The sequence below is a fragment of the Vanacampus margaritifer genome, chromosome 6 (assembly GCF_051991255.1).
Source record: "Vanacampus margaritifer isolate UIUO_Vmar chromosome 6, RoL_Vmar_1.0, whole genome shotgun sequence".
Lineage (NCBI taxonomy): Eukaryota > Metazoa > Chordata > Actinopteri > Syngnathiformes > Syngnathidae > Vanacampus > Vanacampus margaritifer.
Window position 1 is genome coordinate 26,432,547 of NC_135437.1, and position 18,085 is coordinate 26,450,631.

Below are 18,085 nucleotides of genomic sequence, written 5' to 3' on the forward strand. Positions count from 1 at the left end.
CAATTTATCACCAATCACTGTGACTGACACATCCTGAACGACTTCTCCCGCATCTCAGACGCCAGTTCTGCGTTCTTCTCCTTATTCTTATTAGTCATTATTGTTATTATTAGTCACGCTGCCGCTTTGTGGAAGAGACATTCCACTTGCGCCGTGGGTTTATGGGGCGTGCTGTTGTGGCGCAAAAAAAAAAAAATAAAAAAATAAAAGCCGCAAAAGGCGCACTCGTCGTTCGCAAAGCGACAAAAAGGGCCCCTCTCTCTCTTTGTGTGTATATAAAAGGCATCATTTCACATCATCACTTTGTTGCGTTGCAACGAGGCGATCGTGGAAAGGAAAGCCCGGCCCCATTTATTATCTGCATATCCGCGCGTGGAAGGGGGAGGGAGGGAGGGAGGAGGAGGAGAAGAAGGCGTGCACCTCCGCGCAAGGCTTTCCTTACCTGTCTGGCGTCAGAACACTATGGAGTTAATTCCAAGAAAGGTGCTCATATGGATACTTAATTAGAGCAAAGTGTGGGGACAGGACGGAACAAGTGATCCAATCTCATTGTGGAGACGGCTCATCTCACCTGCCGCTTTTTTTTTTTTTGGACCGGACCGGACCATGGACTGCACCCTGGGGACGGTTCCACACGAGCTGGGTGCCTCGGGAAAAAGTCGCCATGTGTGCACGTGGAAGGGTTAGTTAGTTAGTTGTAGTTAGTAGGCCTGTTGTGAGGGACCAGTTGTCGTTTGGTGGTTACGCATCCTGTACGTCCAGTTGCATGGCCCACGGACGGAGTGGCAACGACCATGCACAAGCCCCTCCGAACCTGGACCCTGTACCCCGTGTTCCTGTGTTTGGGCATCATCTACCTCAGGCTCGGGTGAGTTTTAACCATTACCAAAAAAAAGAAAAAAGAGGACCATTTATTGAGCTTATCCAACATGAAGCTGATCATGTAAAGCACATTGATTACTAAGCTTTTAAGAAGTGCTTGAGTGTCATTCCCAACCATTCCAGTTGCTGTCTGCAACCATGCATACCTTTTTTTTTCTTTAATAGCACCACGCCAGAGTTGTATTTCCACATTCCATTGGCCCAGACTGAGTTTTTACCTGTTTAGCTTTAACTCTCCTCATCCCTCCCCTCACCGCCTCCACTCACTTTAGAGGAACACACAAGAAGACACACACATGGCAGTCTGTGGAATCACACAATTTACACTGGTGTGCTTAATAACAGGGTAGATTGTTGCACTTTGAGGAGATTGTTGGTCTTTAAGGGCAGAAATCTACATATTTAAAAAAAAAAAAAACAGTCAGTTATTTTAACTCATTCACTGCCATAAATTCATTTAAAAAAAAAATATATATATATAAAAAATTAGGAGCAACAGCCGATTAATTTTTTTTAACGTTTAGAACAGATATATAATTTGTGATTAATCGTGAGTTAACTAGTGAAGTAATGCGATTAATTACAATTAAAACATTTTATCGCCTGACGCCCCTAATTTTTAATAATCGTTTCTTTTTTCTCTTTTTTTTTTTTAAATAATTGTAATTATTTTTTGTTATTTTTTAATAATCTTCTTTTTTTATATTAAAAACTAGGAGTGTCAGGCGATTACATTTTTTAATCGTAATAATCGCATGACTTCACTCACGATTAATCACAAATTTTATATCTGTTCTAAATGTACAATAAAAAAATCTAGGTTTTCATACTCTTGTTAACAAAAGTGGGAAAAAAATGTGAAACTAATAGAAATAGTTCAAATGAATTTTTGACGTCTATAGCCGTCAATGGCAGTGAATGAGTTAAAGAACACTCTATAAGTAGGAACTGCTCCAGGTGTGCTCCTAAAGGGTACCAACTCAGGCACCATTCACTAAAATCCAAAATCACAGATGTCAAACTCAAGGCCCGGGGGCCAGATCCGGCCCGCCACATGCTTGTACAGTATGTTGCCGACAAAAGCAAATCACGTGTCAACATCCATGATGTTTGCTAAAGTCTGTACTCAAATTTCAAGTGGTCACGTGAAATAAATAAAAACTGAGATTTTGGATTTTTTTGATTTTTTTTTTAAAACACTTTTTTTACAGTAACTTGAACAACAATTGCACAGATTTCAGAACTAGTGCTCAATTTGTTCTGTATATGTAATATGATTAGAGATTTTAGATATCAATTTTTCAGACCGATACCGGTACGAGTAACTGATACCATTAACAAGTACCGCTACCGCTAAAGACTTATATAATCACAATATTCCCTGCTTTCTTAAAATTGCATAAAATAAATGGCATTTTTCTATTTTTCTAATTTCTAGTTCCCGATCGTAAAACGGCCACAAGAGGGCATTGATACATTGAAATAAGGGTATCGACCCGATACTAATACCTGGTATCAGTACTTGCCCCTTTCCTAAATACGATGAAACTAGCAGTGTCAGGTAATTAATTTTTTTGAATCGTAATTAATCACATCACTTCATTGATTAACTCACGATTAATCCCAAATTTTATATCTGTTCTAACTGTACAATAAAATACGTTATCATACTCTTAAAATAAAAAAAACAAAAAACATTAAACTAATAGAAATATGGTGGCATCTTTTAATCATTGATACAGTAATTTCATAATAATCCATCAAATTGAGTTAAAATGAAAAAGATCAACTGTACAGTAAAAAACTAATGTGTTATTGATTTGTGTTGGTCATTATTCTGCCACTAGATGGCATAATTGCAATTGTAAGACGTTGGTGACAGCTCAGTGCATTTTTCTTTTCATATTTTGAGCTATCTAATCTTTAACATGAAGTAATTTGTGAAATTCTGCGCATTTTTAAAATTGTAAAATATATTTAAAGTAAAAAAAAAATGCATTATTTAAATTATTATTAAATTAAATTTTAAAAAATAGTGACGTTAAAGGAACTTTAAATTAACACACTAATTTTGACACCCCCAGATGAAATATTTGTTTTCACTGTCAAAACGGCCCTCACAGGGAACTACAAGGTGGTCCCTGACACAAATGAGTTTGACACCCCTGCATCAAATGGAGCAATAATCTTCAAGTCAATGTTTGACATTTAGATTTACATGTAATTAATTTTTTCCCTTTCAAATAAAAAAAGGTCCTGATATTTCGCACCCCGTTTAATGATGCAAAAAAAAAAATCATCCTACAGTTCTACTCCAACATAGACATAATCTTGCATGTCGTTTTCCTGTTGTCCATTAAGAGCTGCTGCCTTGCAAACCACCTTTGACTCCGATTCTCCTCAATTCCAATGGGCAGAAATGCACCTGCCACACGCCACTATTTTGTTTTGTGTTGCAAAATATAAACATTGCTGGATGGATGCAAGTATGCCGCTGGGCATCCTCCACTTGTTTGTTTGTGCAGGTGTGCCTCATGTTGTGGCTGCTGCTGAGTGTCTCGCCAGATAGTGGGATAAATACATAAGTAGGGAGGAGGAGAAGAAGCTCATGTGGAGTGGAGCGTGAAACACACTTCAAGCTCCACAGATGCTCATATCACATGACAGTGTACTTCCAATATGCAGTGTGTGTGTGTGTGTGTGTGTGGGGGGGGGGGGGGGGTGCTCTTACTATGTTTACCAAGCCCGACCATTTAGCTCATTCCTTCCATCCCTTTACTTTCACTAAATCTTTCATTGTACCCGCTTCATTTACGACGACTGGAGCCTGCAGGTGTTGACTGACAGGCCCATAGCAACTCTCACATACTCACACATGCGAAGACGCACACACACACACACACAGGATAAAATCTGTCCAACTGTTTCATTTCCATGCCTGGATCCTTAACAGCTTGACACGAGTGCATCCTTAAAACATTCATATTATTTATCCTATAAGCAGGGATGTGATTTGACCAAAGTGAAATTATCTGAAAATTTAGCCGGGGGTCTGGGGGCCGCTGGCACCCAGCTAGGTCCAGGGCAGTGCCCTGGTGGGGGGACAAGGGGCACCGGAGCTCATGGGTTTTCCGTGTTTTTAAGTACTTTCAATGCACTCACATGACAAAGAAATAGACAAAACAACAGCATAAATTTTCAATGTATATTGAACTATCCCATATAAAATGGCAGTTTTAGTCAACTCAAAATCAGTCACATTCAAAAACATTGGACTGCCTTTGCTTTTAAAAACTATCACTGAGAATATCATCATATCTAACTAATGTGATTACTAAGTTAACACATAAATAATGTTGAAGAGTTCAAATTTCATGAACAAATAATTGTATCATGACCAAATGAAAAGTAACTCATATTAGAGCATACCACAAATGTCTTTGTTATAGCAGAAGATGTTATCTGTCGGAGTCATGTGCATACACAATGAACTACTACTACTATATAAAAAAAAAAAAAAAAAAAAAAAAATCAGAAATTTTTTTTTTTGGGGGGGGAGATAAAAAAAAGCGGAATTCCGCGAATTAGCGGAAAAATCACATCCCTGTATAAGAAGTGATTCTGTAAGTCTGAAACGTGGACTTAAATGTTCAAACTATGCAAAAATATTTTGAATTATGTGGTTTAAATGTTTGTTTTTTTCCAATGTGGTATGGCTCATTTGTCATGTAGCGTTTAGTTGTGTTAACTTTGAAGTAAAATACTAGGGATGGATGAGTACCGATACCAGGTATCAGTATCTGGCCGATACCAGTATTGACCTCCTCTTGTGGCCATTTCACGATTAAGAATGTGAAATCAGAATGTAAAATTGCCATTAATTTCACGCAATTTTAAGGAAAATGCTATATTGGGATACATAGATCTTAATTAAATTGCCTGTCATTTTTTGGGGAAAATCTTATGTATCGAACGTACTATATCAGAGAGTACTTGTATTGGTATCAGTCTGAAAAAGTGGTATCAAACGTCCCTATAAGGTACATTTGCATTTCATTTTATCGAACTGTTTTCAAACATTTAGTTACAATGATTTGGAATTTGAAATTATTATTATTTTTTACTTGGATAGAATGCTTAATTCGTAGATAAAGTTATGCTTATTTCAAATTAATTAATGCTAATATTCAATTGATTTATTAATAATCAACCAAATATTTAATACAAATCTGAATTGTGTATACTTTTTCATTTGATTATTTACAATAAAGCAACAAATAAAACGTAATGTCATTTTAATGAATGGACAGATTATTTTGGCTCCATACAAAACACAAACATGCCTTCGAACACATTATTCATCAGATAATTAATTAACTAATGACAGAAAAAAAGAGACAAAATTAACAAAAAAAAATTCCAGGACTCTTAAAAATGTTAATGCTCATAGTGGGCCGGATGAAAGAACAGAATGGGCCGCATTTGGCCCAGGAGGCATACTTTGCGTGGCCCTTGCATAGAGGGTCTTTCAAGAGTGTTTTTTTGAGCCGGAGAATGCAACTTTGTGCTATTTTAGCTGCCTAGACAAAGTAGACAGTAGTGCTACGGGAATATTTGTCGTTCCAGCCCAAAGCTTGCATATAACACCAACTTGTGGATGCAGACTGACTCATCCTGCCCAAAAAAAAAAGAAAAAAAAAAGTGCTGATTTGACCCCTCCTCTTTTTGAGCGCACGGAGCTGCGATGACGGTGTTTGTTGATATTTGGGAGGGATTTTTTTTTTGTGGGGGGGAGCTGAGTTGATGATGAATGAAACCTCGGATCAGTGTCACCCCCCCCCCCCCCCCACCCCCGCCCCTTCCTATTGTCCCGCCGTGGCAAAGTGGGCGGACTGCAGTCGTCTCCGGCCGCCCAATGGCAGCCGCGACTGCGGAGCCGAGCGCGCACAGGCACTTTTCTGCCATGCGAGGTCCCTGAACGCATCACCCACTACCACTACTACCATCACCGCTGCTGCCGCCGCCGCCGCCGCCGCCGCCGCCGCGGAGACATGTCAGAGCCCACCCCGGCCACGGCCCCGCACATTCGGCCACGGCAGCTCGGAGCGGCGTGACTCGGGAGCTGGATTTATTTTTTTTTTTAAATGCAGAACTGGGAATTAAAAGCAGAAGAGTTCAATTTTTTAATTTTTTTTTGTTGAATCATTATTATATTCTATTTGATTTAGTATTTCCAAAGTGTGTTTGCCCATCTTGTCTGAGGCGCCTGAGCCGCTTGGGCTCCTCCATGTCATCATGATCCTGTTCTCGTCGCGCAGTGTTCTGCTGTCAGTCTACTACCCGCAGATCTTCCTCATCCTCACCAGCGGCAGCTACCTGTAAGTTGCCGCCAATTAACCGGCCGCGTCATTAACGTTTAGCAGAAGGAAAAAAATAATAATAAGAAGAAAGTTGCATAAGTGCGATATTTCATCACGCAAACCTCAATTGAACACGTTGAGTGCGGAGTGAAACATTTTGACCAACTTCTATCTGCATGCCGGCTTCATTTTGGCCACAGAGTGGCAGAGACGTTCAAGAACAAACGAAGCAGGCTGTGGAATTGGCGAGAAAAGTCGATTAGTGTTATCTTATGACCTCACCGTCCCAGTGAGTCCATTCATCACTTGATTGACACCCGAATGCCCCGCGGCTTTTAATTAAACACCAATCATCCCTGCAGGATCGGGACTCGCAAAGTAATTACTAAGCCATTCTTTCGCTCTTTCTCTTGTTTTCTCGCTTTCTGCCCACTTCCTCTGCTGCCCCGGAGACCCCAAACCTGCTGCTAAAATAGATGTGTGGTTTTTTTGGGTTTTTCCCCCCTCCAAAAGTTAAAAGTGGGCTCTTCTCACTGCAGGCGCATACGCAGTCCAATTCGTGGCTTGCACATTAAAGCCATAAACGCATTGTTTATTTGGATTATGCAAGTTTCCTGTTGGGGCAGAATGGTGGGTAAAGTGGTTGGCACGTGTGGCTCACAGTTGAGAGGTTCCGGGTTCGAATCTACGTTCATGTGTAAGTTCTTGCTTGCGTGGGATTTTTGTTTGTTCCAAAAAACATGCACGTAATGTTCATGGAAAACGGAATTGTCCTTAGGTGTGAGCATGAACTTAACTGGTTGTTTGTATGTATGTGACCTGTGACCTGTGACTGGCATGGCGACGAGTCCAGGGTGTACCAGCTCACCTAATGAGCCCTAAGCAGAACATCATGTGAGCAAACCGGAAAACCGGTTGGCGGACTTCCAGTATGCGCAGTGATAAGTACGGGCTGATGACATGATGCGGTTGTGATGAGATAAAATTAGCATCAGGATGCATTAGAGGAGACCAACACGTTTTCTGTCTTAATTTCTAACAGCCGCTTGTTGGCTACACATTCGAAATAAAGCTAGTTGATTGAAGTAAAACATTTCAAGGAATACAATTTTAAGTTGGGCAATTCAAGAAAGTAGTTTGAAGTTTTGCTGTTGTAAAAATTGGCTTCCCGCATTTCACACCAAAGAAAGAAACGTTTCGCAACTAATTGTTCCTTGTGTTGTCCCTCAATTCAAACATGGAAGTAAAAACAACTCAGCAAATTATTTTGCTGCAAACAGCTTGCTTGCTTTATTGTGCTAACATCGATGCCATAAATGTAAAAAAAAGAAAAAAAAGAATCATATTTTAAAGTTGTTTCAACTTAAATTCCTTTTTTAGCCTCAAAAGATGCAAGCTGTTTTTTATTTATTTATTTATTTAATTTTACAGTTTAGACATTCAGTACAACTCTCTAAAAATAGTTAGGTCAAATATGACCCAAATTGAGTAAAAAACAAACAAACTAATTGCCCCAATTTTTGGGGGTTATTTATTGAACCCATAAACTTTTAACCCAACGTTACCACCTAAGTAACCCAACTTTTGGGGTTAAATAAATAAATAACCCCCCGAAAAGTTGAGTTAAATGAATAACACACAAAATAACCCAAATTTGTGGATTGTTTTGTACAACCCAACTGTTTGGCTTGTTTTGTGGGTTATTCATTTGACCCAACTTGTTGGGTTGAAGGAATCACTCAAAAAGTTGAGTTGCAGCACGGCTCAGGTGGTAGGGTGGCTATCTTCCAACCTAAAGGTTGTAGGTTTTTATCTTCAACCCATGTGACCATGTCAAAGCGTCCTTGAGCAAGAAACGGAACCTGCTGACACACTAACTTGGGTCAGTTTTACCCAACTTTGGGTTGTTTTTCCCAGCAGTTTTAAGGATGAAGGTGACAGTAAGGTATCAAGGTAGAAAAGCGCTGTACAAGTGAAATTGACATTTTGGACCCAAATTTAGAGTGAACATTGACAATTTAATACTTTTAGGTCACAGTATCTTGTGTTTAAAATTACAATGCTCATGTTAGTAAAGAAACAAAAAGGCCTTATACTTCATCATCACACATGTAAGATTCCGTCTTAAAACATTTGTCCATTTTGTGGCAGACGTTGCGCTAGAACACCGGTGACAAAAGCAACCCTGTATTTCATTTTAAATATAATAACCATATGACACAGTGGTGCCTTGAAATAAGAGTTGAATTCATTCTGTGACCATACTTGCAACTCAAAACACTCAAATCTCAAATCATCTTTCCCCAATTGAAACGAACAGAAAGAATAACGTAGCATTAAATAGCATTTTAAGAATTAGTTTGTGTGTCATGATTTAATGCTGCATTTCAATTCATTGTGCTGCTCCTTCTGTCGTGACCGCCTTGGCCACAGGGTGGCAGTATAATACAGTCATGCAGAGATAAACCACAAATAGTTCCGCAACTACTGTAAGTGACTCAGAAATATGCTGCAAATATTGAAGGCGATAAAGTCTAATGATAAATGTCTGGATGACAGCTTGCATCCCAAAATCTTGTCAGTCGAGCTACTCGTATCGTACTGTTTTCTTCTTTTTGGATAATTGGGGAATTGCATGCAATCTGTCCATGCATCCATCTCCCCATGATGAGTGGAGAGAGCGAATCCCATTCAGCCCTAAAGCACAACATTTCCTGCTCTTAGGGTGGCGGGGTGGGAGTGGGAGTGGGGGGGGTCCATCTTAGTTAAAATGTGTCCCAGCCATGATTTTTTTTTTTTTTTTGTGAGTGCACTCCTCTGTAAGATTCATGCCTGGAAGCTGATGCTGTGCGACTCACACAGCGTCCCATGTGATGACGATATGCAATAACGTCTGCCGTGACGTCGGCCGCCCACTTTGTCTCAAGGCCACACGACACAGTGATGTAAGAGCCTAGCGCTCGCTTATACGGATGCTCCCCACTTTTTTTTTTTTTTTTTTTTTGGTTGTACTTGTCAGGTCACGTTGGCAAAGATGTTCAGCGGAATGTGGGTTTCCACTCTGAGTCACTCGGGAACGGAAGCGGAGTTCCCAGCCGCTCTCCATCAAAAATTCTGCCTTCCAAAGATAGTAAGACGCAGGTGTGACTGTGGCTGCGCTTTGCTGGCGTGGACAACTGCAATGCACCATAATGAGCGTTTCGAATATTTGGACTATCCAGCAAATTTTTATCCTCTTTTAGGTTCGCTATTAGGGGATGTACTGATGCACTTTTTTCAGACTGAGTACGACTACAAGAATTTGAGTACTCACTAAAACCGAGTACCAACATTTGATAACAATATTATCTTGCAGTTGGTTCAATTATGTTAATACTATTTAGAGTAGCAATTTGTCATTTCTGGATGTTTATGGGCTATAATATGTGCCACCAGAAAGTGAATGGGAATCATTTATATTTGAATTTGACTAAATTTCACTAAACTTGAAACATTGCACCAAAAAACAAAATCTGAATTGCACAATTTGAATGTGACTTTATTAGTCAAGTTCAAGTTTGAAGTTTGTCCTTCACTCCCCAAAAACATATTTTACGCGTTTTTTATTATTATTATTATTTTTTAATGCATGAGCATACAGAAGGCTTTGATGCAGCTTCTGACATGAAGAGGTGGTTTAAAGCAATTGTAGTTTTTACAAAAATGGCCAGCAGGTGGCAACAGAGTATAAGAGATCAGCCAGGGCCATGTTACAACAAGCTCTTTTTGTCAGTGTTTTCACCAGGAATGTTAATATTGATGAAACTTAGCTCTATTCAAATGCTAATTGCTGCAAAACTGAAAACAAATGCAAATATACATTTTTCCTTGATGAAAGAAGAGGCTCTTTTGGTAAGTTCCATGTTTTTATAGCAATAGAACACAATATTCTGTGGGCCTTGCAAAATCAGTCAAAATCCAGTAAAACAGCTGGGAGCGAAGGGGGTTGCTTCAGTGAAAATGGCTGGGAGTGAATGAGTTTATAGGTGGAAAAATGCTAAACAAGTGAAAGAACATTTACCATCTGTGTGTTTAAAGTGTCGACTTGAAGCATTTTTACGGGTTCCGTCCAGATGACTTTGGCAAAAAGCAGGACACTTAGAGCCATTTTGTCAAATTCCTCTCCCTAATCATTCCCGACTTCCATGAAACTTTGCATTACAAGGCCATTCATTGGCATCAACTCCCTCATTTTTGTCAGAGCGCTCGTCGCCGATTGCACGAAATGGCGCTACGGCTGAATTCTATTCTTCGTCGTAGCCAAAGACGGCATTCAAGCAAAGGGGACGTTTAGCATGTTAGAAAGTGAGAGCCAGCACAATGAGTCTGGTTTGTATGGATGGGATGTCGCGGTTGCCATGGGCGACCGCATATACTGCAAAGGGGTGACGCCGGGGTCAGCGGAGCAGCAAGGGGGCAACGAGGTGAATGAAACATACAAGCTAACAATGTAGCAAACCCTGCCAGACAATGGTGAAGCGTACCGGTGTTCCTTAAGTTTTTATTCCTTCCTTGTTCCATTTGTTGACACACCGAAAGAGCTATACTGTAAACAAACAAATAATAAACATAAATGACAGTCTTTAAAAGTTGCCAAATACAACGTTAACACAACTCTTAGTAGTACACGCGAAAAAACTAGCTAACACGGAAAGCTAGTAGCATTAAACAACCACTGATGAGAAGCTATCATCAACTTCAATGGGAAATGGTACAAAAGCTCCTTTTACAAGTAATTCACGTCATGAAAAATCACAATAAAACAAATAAAACAGCACAAATACTTTGTCCCCGTTCCAGCTAGGTGCTTAGACAGCAACAACGTGAATTGGCGCTTCATTCAGGAACACGTTGAATCACGGACCTTTTTTCCCCTTATTTTTCTGTTAGCGTCTTTCAGTTAGGTGTAAAGACACCTCTAGTGGATAGCACTTCCTGGACTGCTGGAAGTGCGCCAAAATAAAAGCACATAGCATAAAAATTACAACTCAAAAAATAAAGCACGGAGGGAAAACAATATTGAGTCTTTTATGAGCTCATTACAAACAAGATGACCATTTAAAAAAAAAATTGAATTTATTTTTAAGAGCGGCTCATTAGTGGTTCTTTCTGTCGCGCAAGTTCTAAGCTTGGTATCATTTTCGGAGATTTCGTTTTGGGGGTTTGAGCTCACCCCGAGTACAGCAAGGCAACATCACTTTGGTAGCAGCTGCACTTGGGTTTCATTTGCTTTCCCTGTCTGGGTGGAAAAAGCCGTTGTCAGAAAGAGAGTTTGAGCCATCCATCAAATGTTTTGCTCTTAATCTCCGACCAAGAGAAATTTTTTTTTTTCAAATCCCCACTGGACTAAATTTGGTGTCATGATCCCCCCTTCTACATGGCCTCGGCGACGTCATACTTGACTTGGGCTTCCAAGTGCCCCCCCCCCCCCCAACAATCCCACATCGAATATTTGCATCTGTGTGTTTGGTGATGACTTTTAACAGTCACAGGGTGGGTGAAGTTATGTTTAGTGCTAATCTGTTGCGTACGCTTGGATATTGTCGCACTGATGTTAGTCTGCGAAAGACGGGTGTCATCTCATAAACAGCATTTAGTCACCTTTAGATTAAGTGTTGATAATGCGCCCCATGTGCTTGTCGTTAATGTTAAAGGCCTGCAAATCATAAGGAATCATTTTATTTTTTTTATTATTATTATTATTTTTACGATAATTGGCTATAAGCTCGAGTCTGCATCATCATCAACATCACGCGCACGGAGATGCCGGCTGGCAGTACGAATCGTCGTCGGCGGGAAGCAGCATTTGGGGGTTTTAGTAATTTATGGAGTTCCTCTCGGAGGTTTTCATTTGTGTTTTCGACACTTGCGAGGTTTCCATGGACATTGATGAGCCATCCATTGAGTGGATTTTAAATAAGAGCATATGTGTCGACATCACTTGCTCGATTACTGTATATACAGTATGTTCTCATTCCACTACTAATACAAAGGCAGAGGGACACATTTATGTGGATTATTTCCATTTGTTTCACATTGCAAGTGGGCATGTGTTGTTTTAATTTTAATCTGTGAATTATTTCTACACCATAACATGCATACTTTGCATGAATATGTCGGTGTTTTTGTTTGTTTGTTTTATCTTGGATTATTTCTAGTCTGTATTGTGAAAAGTGGCAGTTTCCATGAACATCATCACAAGAAATGTATATCATCTGTGTGCCAGTAAATACCCAGCGTACTTTAGGTTAATTCGTTTTTAACACTATTGATTATTTTTAGTCGTTCCGTTTCTATTATGCAAGGTGGCGGTTTTCATGAATGACTGGTGAGATTGCATAATCATAGGAAATAAATGCACATTGTGTGAGCGCATGGCCCAGAGTAAAATAGATTTTTTTTATTCTATGGATTATTTCTACTTGTTCTGCTTCTTTTGTGCTACATGGTGGTTATCATTAACTTGAAATCATACCGTATAATGTGTACATAGTATCATAAATGACATCCTATTTTGGATAGTTTTTACTCTGTGGATTATTTGTAGTCTTTGCGTTTATTTGTATTGTGCAAGGTGGTTCTGATAAATAATTGGCAAGAGGAGTGCATAATCACATTAATGACATGACACTACTTTCCCCACATTTGTGTGAGACCCAACATGCCAAATACTTTTTTTTTTTTTATGTCTGTGGATTATTTCTAGTCATTTTGTTTGTCTGTTTTGCGAAGAGGCAGTTATGGGGAATAACTGTCAAGAGAAGCGAGCAATAACATGAATGATATGACATTGTACATTCCATGTGCTTGTGTGAGCCAACATAGCTTGGACTTCTTTTTCCTTTTCTTTTACTTTGTGGATTGTTTTAAATTGCATTTATTTTTAGTCTGGGGGACTCTTGGTATGAATAACTGGCAATGAACGATAACATTGAAGTCATTTTATGACAAGTCCAAATTGGATTTGTTTTTTATTAACTTATTTCAACTTTATTTTTAATTAGTTGTTAACGTCACATGACAGAACCCAGAAAGCAGGTGAGCCGTGATTGGTCGGTTACCTGAGCTTTAAGGCACTGCGATATCATTTTCAGTCGACAGCAAGTGGCAAAATGGCCGCCCCCTGAGATGGATAAAAACGGGTGAATTTTGCTGCCTAATTCTTCTGCTACAAAAGCAATATTAATTAACTAGTGGGTGCGTATAGAACATCATTTTTTGACTTGACTTCCACTGTAAATTAAAAACTAATACCTTTCAATATTTGAACTTTTTCTCATAACCTTTACGGGCTATGTCTTAAATTTATTATTAGGATACACGATGGGCCAATAAAAAAAAAAAGCGTGTAGCAGGCCTGGATTAAAGCCTTAAAAGGCTTTCACTTCACTATGGAAGGTGCATCAATCAGTGGTTGAAATGAATCATACTGTGGAGAACCTCACATAAGTGTAAGCGAGCTTTCTTTTGGAAGGAAACTCAATTCGTTTCAGTCAGACTGCGCAATGCATCCATGTCGAATATTCTTGCCTGACGGTTTTGTCTCTCTCTCTCCCTCTTGGCAGGGCCCTGTCCTCAGTGGTGGCTCTGGGCGCCAACATCATCTGCAACAAGATTCCCGGGCTGGCACCTCGTCAGCGGGCCATCTGCCAGAGCCGCCCGGACGCCATCATTGTTGTGGGCGAGGGCGCCCAGATGGGCATCAATGAGTGTCAATATCAGTTCCGCTACGGACGCTGGAACTGTTCGGCGCTGGGGGAGAGGACGGTCTTCGGTCAGGAGCTGCGTGTAGGTCAGTCTGGCTTCTTTTGCAGGCGGCGCTGTTTTTATTTTCATGTGGCTTCTTGTGGGAACTGCTTTGAGCTTTAATCAATGATACTGCATTATTCGCAATTTTAGTGTGTTCTACAAATGGAAACTATTTTCTCTATTCCTTCTCTAGCTAGCTAGCTAGGTAGCGTTCATGTGCTGCATTTTATTAGTTCTCAGTTGGAACCTTGTAGCTATCTGGTTGGCTTGTTGGTTTTCAGGAGTACTCACAAATGACCCAAAATGTAAAGGGTGTGTTCCCATCTGACTATACAAACTGTCCTATCATGTCATTTCACATTGAGGAGGAAGTAATAGTGGACAGACAAATACGGCAAGCTTTCTTCTACTTTTGTTCTGTTTTCTCTTTTTGACATTTGCCTCAATGGAAGTGTTCCCTATCCATCTCAAAGTGAATGGATAGGGTCCATTTGGTCTGTTCAAAATGTCTTGTGTCCTTTTTCAGGAACCAGGAAGTAGCATAACTTAAAGTGTATCGATCAAGAAGTTGCCTAATTCAAAAATGTTTACACAGATACGCCATGGTTTTCTCACTTTCATGCCATCATTTTTTCACATCGCCATTTCAGTCACGACGCAAGCGCTCCCACGATCAAGAATGAAAGGGTAGAGTCCTACCGTCTTGTTGTGTTCTCCATGAACTGAAAATAGCCAAATATGGTGTTCCATATGATCAAAAGGCATTCCTCCTTCGCCATACGAATCATCATCCGTACCAACTATGGAAGTCAGTATCACAATCTGCAAAGTAAATATCATAGATTTGCTATTGAGGAAGATAAAGAGGCTAACTTGCATGGCTAGTTTCTAGGCATGTAACGATATGTCACAATACGATAAAATATTACCATATTGTGGAGAGGTTGGCTGAAAAAACAACAACCTCATACCGGGGGAAAATTTGCACAATTTTGTGTTCTTGTACATAATAACAGCAGTGACAAATAAATAGACTTGACCATGTCATGTCACATGTCATTGTCATCTGCTCCTAATGGCTCAGCCGCGCAAAGTATCATGGTCTGTGTAATTCACAATGCTGTGTTTGGCTGAAGCGGGCAAAAAGTAATGTTTTTTTAATGGAGATGTTGAAAAATATTTGCCGTTATGACTCATTTATGGGAGTGATAACCGCCACAGTGGTCAAAACATTCCTAATTAAAATTAAACTGCACTAATTAACTAACCACCAGAGGGTACCAGACCGGCACAAATGGAATAACAACCTTGCCTTTTTAACAGACGTGCTGCTTTCAATATCGTGACATGACGACGAAGATATCGTGGCGATTTTAATGGCGCGATACCATTGTTCTGCTAACGTACGGATGGACAAACACCCGACTTATAGTGACGGTCCAGGTGGTGTCATTTTTGGCTACACATCTTTATTTGTCTCACAAAGCAGGTGTATCTAAAGTTTGTGTTGGACAATGTGCATGACTGACAATAATAATAAGACTGCATTAGCTTTGAGTTGCGATCCTGTGGTTATGCTATTGAAACCTCAGACTTTCCATCACGTCTGGAGCCATCCTATTGTCTCGCTTTGAGGCGTATGAAACGTGTGGCGGTACCAGTCCCTCTGCGGTCTATGAAATGTGGCTCTTCAGAGGTCAAACCCAAGCTGCACAAATCCCGCGGTCCAAAACTCAAACCAGCAACGCACAACACACTCTTTGACGCTCTATTGTATAACCGTTTGGGTTGGCTCCGCTCAACAGAACTTCACATGCTACCGATTCCGGCCCATCCTTAGTCCTCAAGCGCTCCGTTTCGCATTGCTACAAAGGGTCGCTTCGGGTTGTAGCGACACGCAAAGCCCTGCTAAAAATCTACATTTGAAAAATGATATTGCAGATGAGAGGACAGCTATTGGTGGCGTTCGAAGCCAACTAGTCGGACACATCTGTTTTTAATTGGTTTCAGTTGGTTGCTATGCTTCTTCACGAGTGCAGAAAAAAAGATGTGAAGCAGACGTTCATGAAAAAAAAAAAACACGCTTGGGTGCATTGTTTTTGTTTTACAATATCTGTCATCTGACTTTGTGGCTGTTATGTTGCGGCCGGGTCGTGCATTTAGGCCAGTGGTTCTGTTTCAAATCACTTTGTCTTTGTTGTGAATGTGCTGCTTTTTGTTTCAGTGGTGCTCCTGCTAATGCTCGACATGACTCCCAAATTTTCATCATTTCCATCAGTACATGTTGATTTGAGGAAAAACATTAGAAAGGCCTGCTTTCTGTCCTTCGGATGCTTCTGGTGCTTCTGTGTTGATTAAGATTAGAGTGATGCACTAGTGTAGCCTAAATTTACAGAAGCCTTTAGTTCTTGCATTTGCAAATGTACCCTTTGTGGGACTATTTAAGGTTATCTTATCTCATCTTACGTCTTCGAACTATTGTTAATAAGTACCAATCAGGTATGATCAGAGTCCTTCGATCAGAGCTGAGCCCTTCCCAAAATTGAATTTGTTGACACCCACGTCACTCACCAGGCTTTTAAAGCCAGACACCATCAAAGTGACAGGTGCTGCACATATGTGAGACTGGCGACCCAAAATGGGCAAAAATAATAGCACTTGGACTTGGAATTGAAGAATTGAGATTCAATAGCTCAATTGGCAGCTTAAGAGAATGTCAATACTTCACTTAAACCAGCGGAGGCGCTGTTGAGTCAGATTCCACTAGTTTGCGGGAATAACAAGATTACAGATGGGAAAGTTGCACTACATCCCTAACAGGTGGCGCTATTCCACTCAATAGAAAACTGGCCTGGAAATGCAACCATAGCTTTCAAATATTCTCCCACCTCATTTAAAATAATGTTTAAAAAAATGACAATTGATTTATGCTGCAGGAAATGTGTTTCTTAAAACCGTAACATTTCTTCTCTAAATATTAAGCCGTCAATTTTGCCTCTTTCGTGACCTTGCAAAGCAAGTGCGTGATTCACTGGCGATTGTGCAGACTTCAGGAGAAAAACTTGCCTGTCACCAACAGCTGAGACGCAACCAACATAAATGCGACGTTTCCTCCAGCTGCAGTGCGCACCGCTGCGATTGGTTTGAGGTTTAAAAAAGCGCTGCAGTCAAGTCTGCGGAGAACTTGTAGTAAAAATGTTGAGTTGCAAAAAAAAATTGTTGACAGCATCCTGTGTTGTTGAATATCGGGCTACAGTCAAGGATAAATCCTGTTAAGTCACTAATTTATCACATAAGACTGATCATTGGACTGTGAAAACGGTTTGTCGCAAATAGATCCTGTTTTGAGAAATTTGCCTCAGATAGCATAAATTGTACTCCGTGTTGGAGCAGTTTGATAGTCATAAACTTCTCAAACTGCCGATGAAAGGCACTTTGCAACAGAAAACGTAATTGTCAGGCGGCAATTTGGCAGCACTGCTCTAATGTCAATTGGCGAGTCATGGGAAAGGGAACGATATCTTTAGAAAAATAGTCAAACCTAACCTGTCAAATGATATTAGCCTCAAGTCTGTCTGAATAATACCAAAATGTCATCGAAAAATGTATAGTGTAGTAGTAGCCTATGCTAGTAGCTTCTCTTCAAGCTACAGAAGACTCACCACATTATATAAAAAAAAAGGCCAAACAACTTCCTTCAAACGGCGCACTCCAACTTTATATCAACACAACACTGCAAGCATCACTCAACATCGCTTGTTGTACAAGCAGATTATAGTTTAAGTAATAGTGGAGCAAAGTCGATGGTGGATTGGTTGAGAGTCGTAAAGTTGAGGTCAATGGGTTGTTTGTACAGAGGGATGCTATGGTTAGACTCAAAATGGCCGCTCCCCCCCCCCTCCCCCCAAAAAGGCAAAGTAGCTCAAAGATGTGGCTGTGGGTGTTTGCGTGTTTTCACTTAGCTTATTTTGTTGATTCCAGTCCAGGCAGAAAACAGATCCAGCAGCTTGTCCAAGGAAAGACAAATGGCATCAAACATGCTTCATATAAATCCT

General features: G+C 40.2%; 1 protein-coding gene and 1 long non-coding RNA gene across 3 annotated transcripts in view; one reads left to right on the plus strand and one right to left on the minus strand.

Moving 5' to 3' along the window:
• The first annotated feature begins 413 nt into the window (after positions 1 to 413).
• The window catches only part of wnt7bb (wingless-type MMTV integration site family, member 7Bb), a 44,888-nt gene continuing 27,216 nt past the window's right edge, over positions 414 to 18,085 (plus strand). Inside the window, exons 1-2 of one of the 2 annotated variants that reach the window (XM_077568477.1) lie at positions 414 to 868; positions 13,847 to 14,073. In XM_077568477.1, coding sequence (XP_077424603.1) covers positions 795 to 868; positions 13,847 to 14,073 — 301 coding nt within the window. In that variant the 5' untranslated portion in view covers positions 414 to 794. Of the gene's footprint in view, positions 869 to 5,821; positions 6,261 to 13,846; positions 14,074 to 18,085 lie in introns of those variants that run through there. The other variant, XM_077568475.1, reaches the window with a different exon arrangement.
• Positions 13,639 to 16,154, minus strand: LOC144053729 (uncharacterized). The gene is made up of 2 exons (XR_013294500.1): positions 14,730 to 16,154; positions 13,639 to 14,033 (listed from the first exon to the last, which is right to left on the minus strand). It is a non-coding gene; the product is annotated as an uncharacterized LOC144053729 (long non-coding RNA).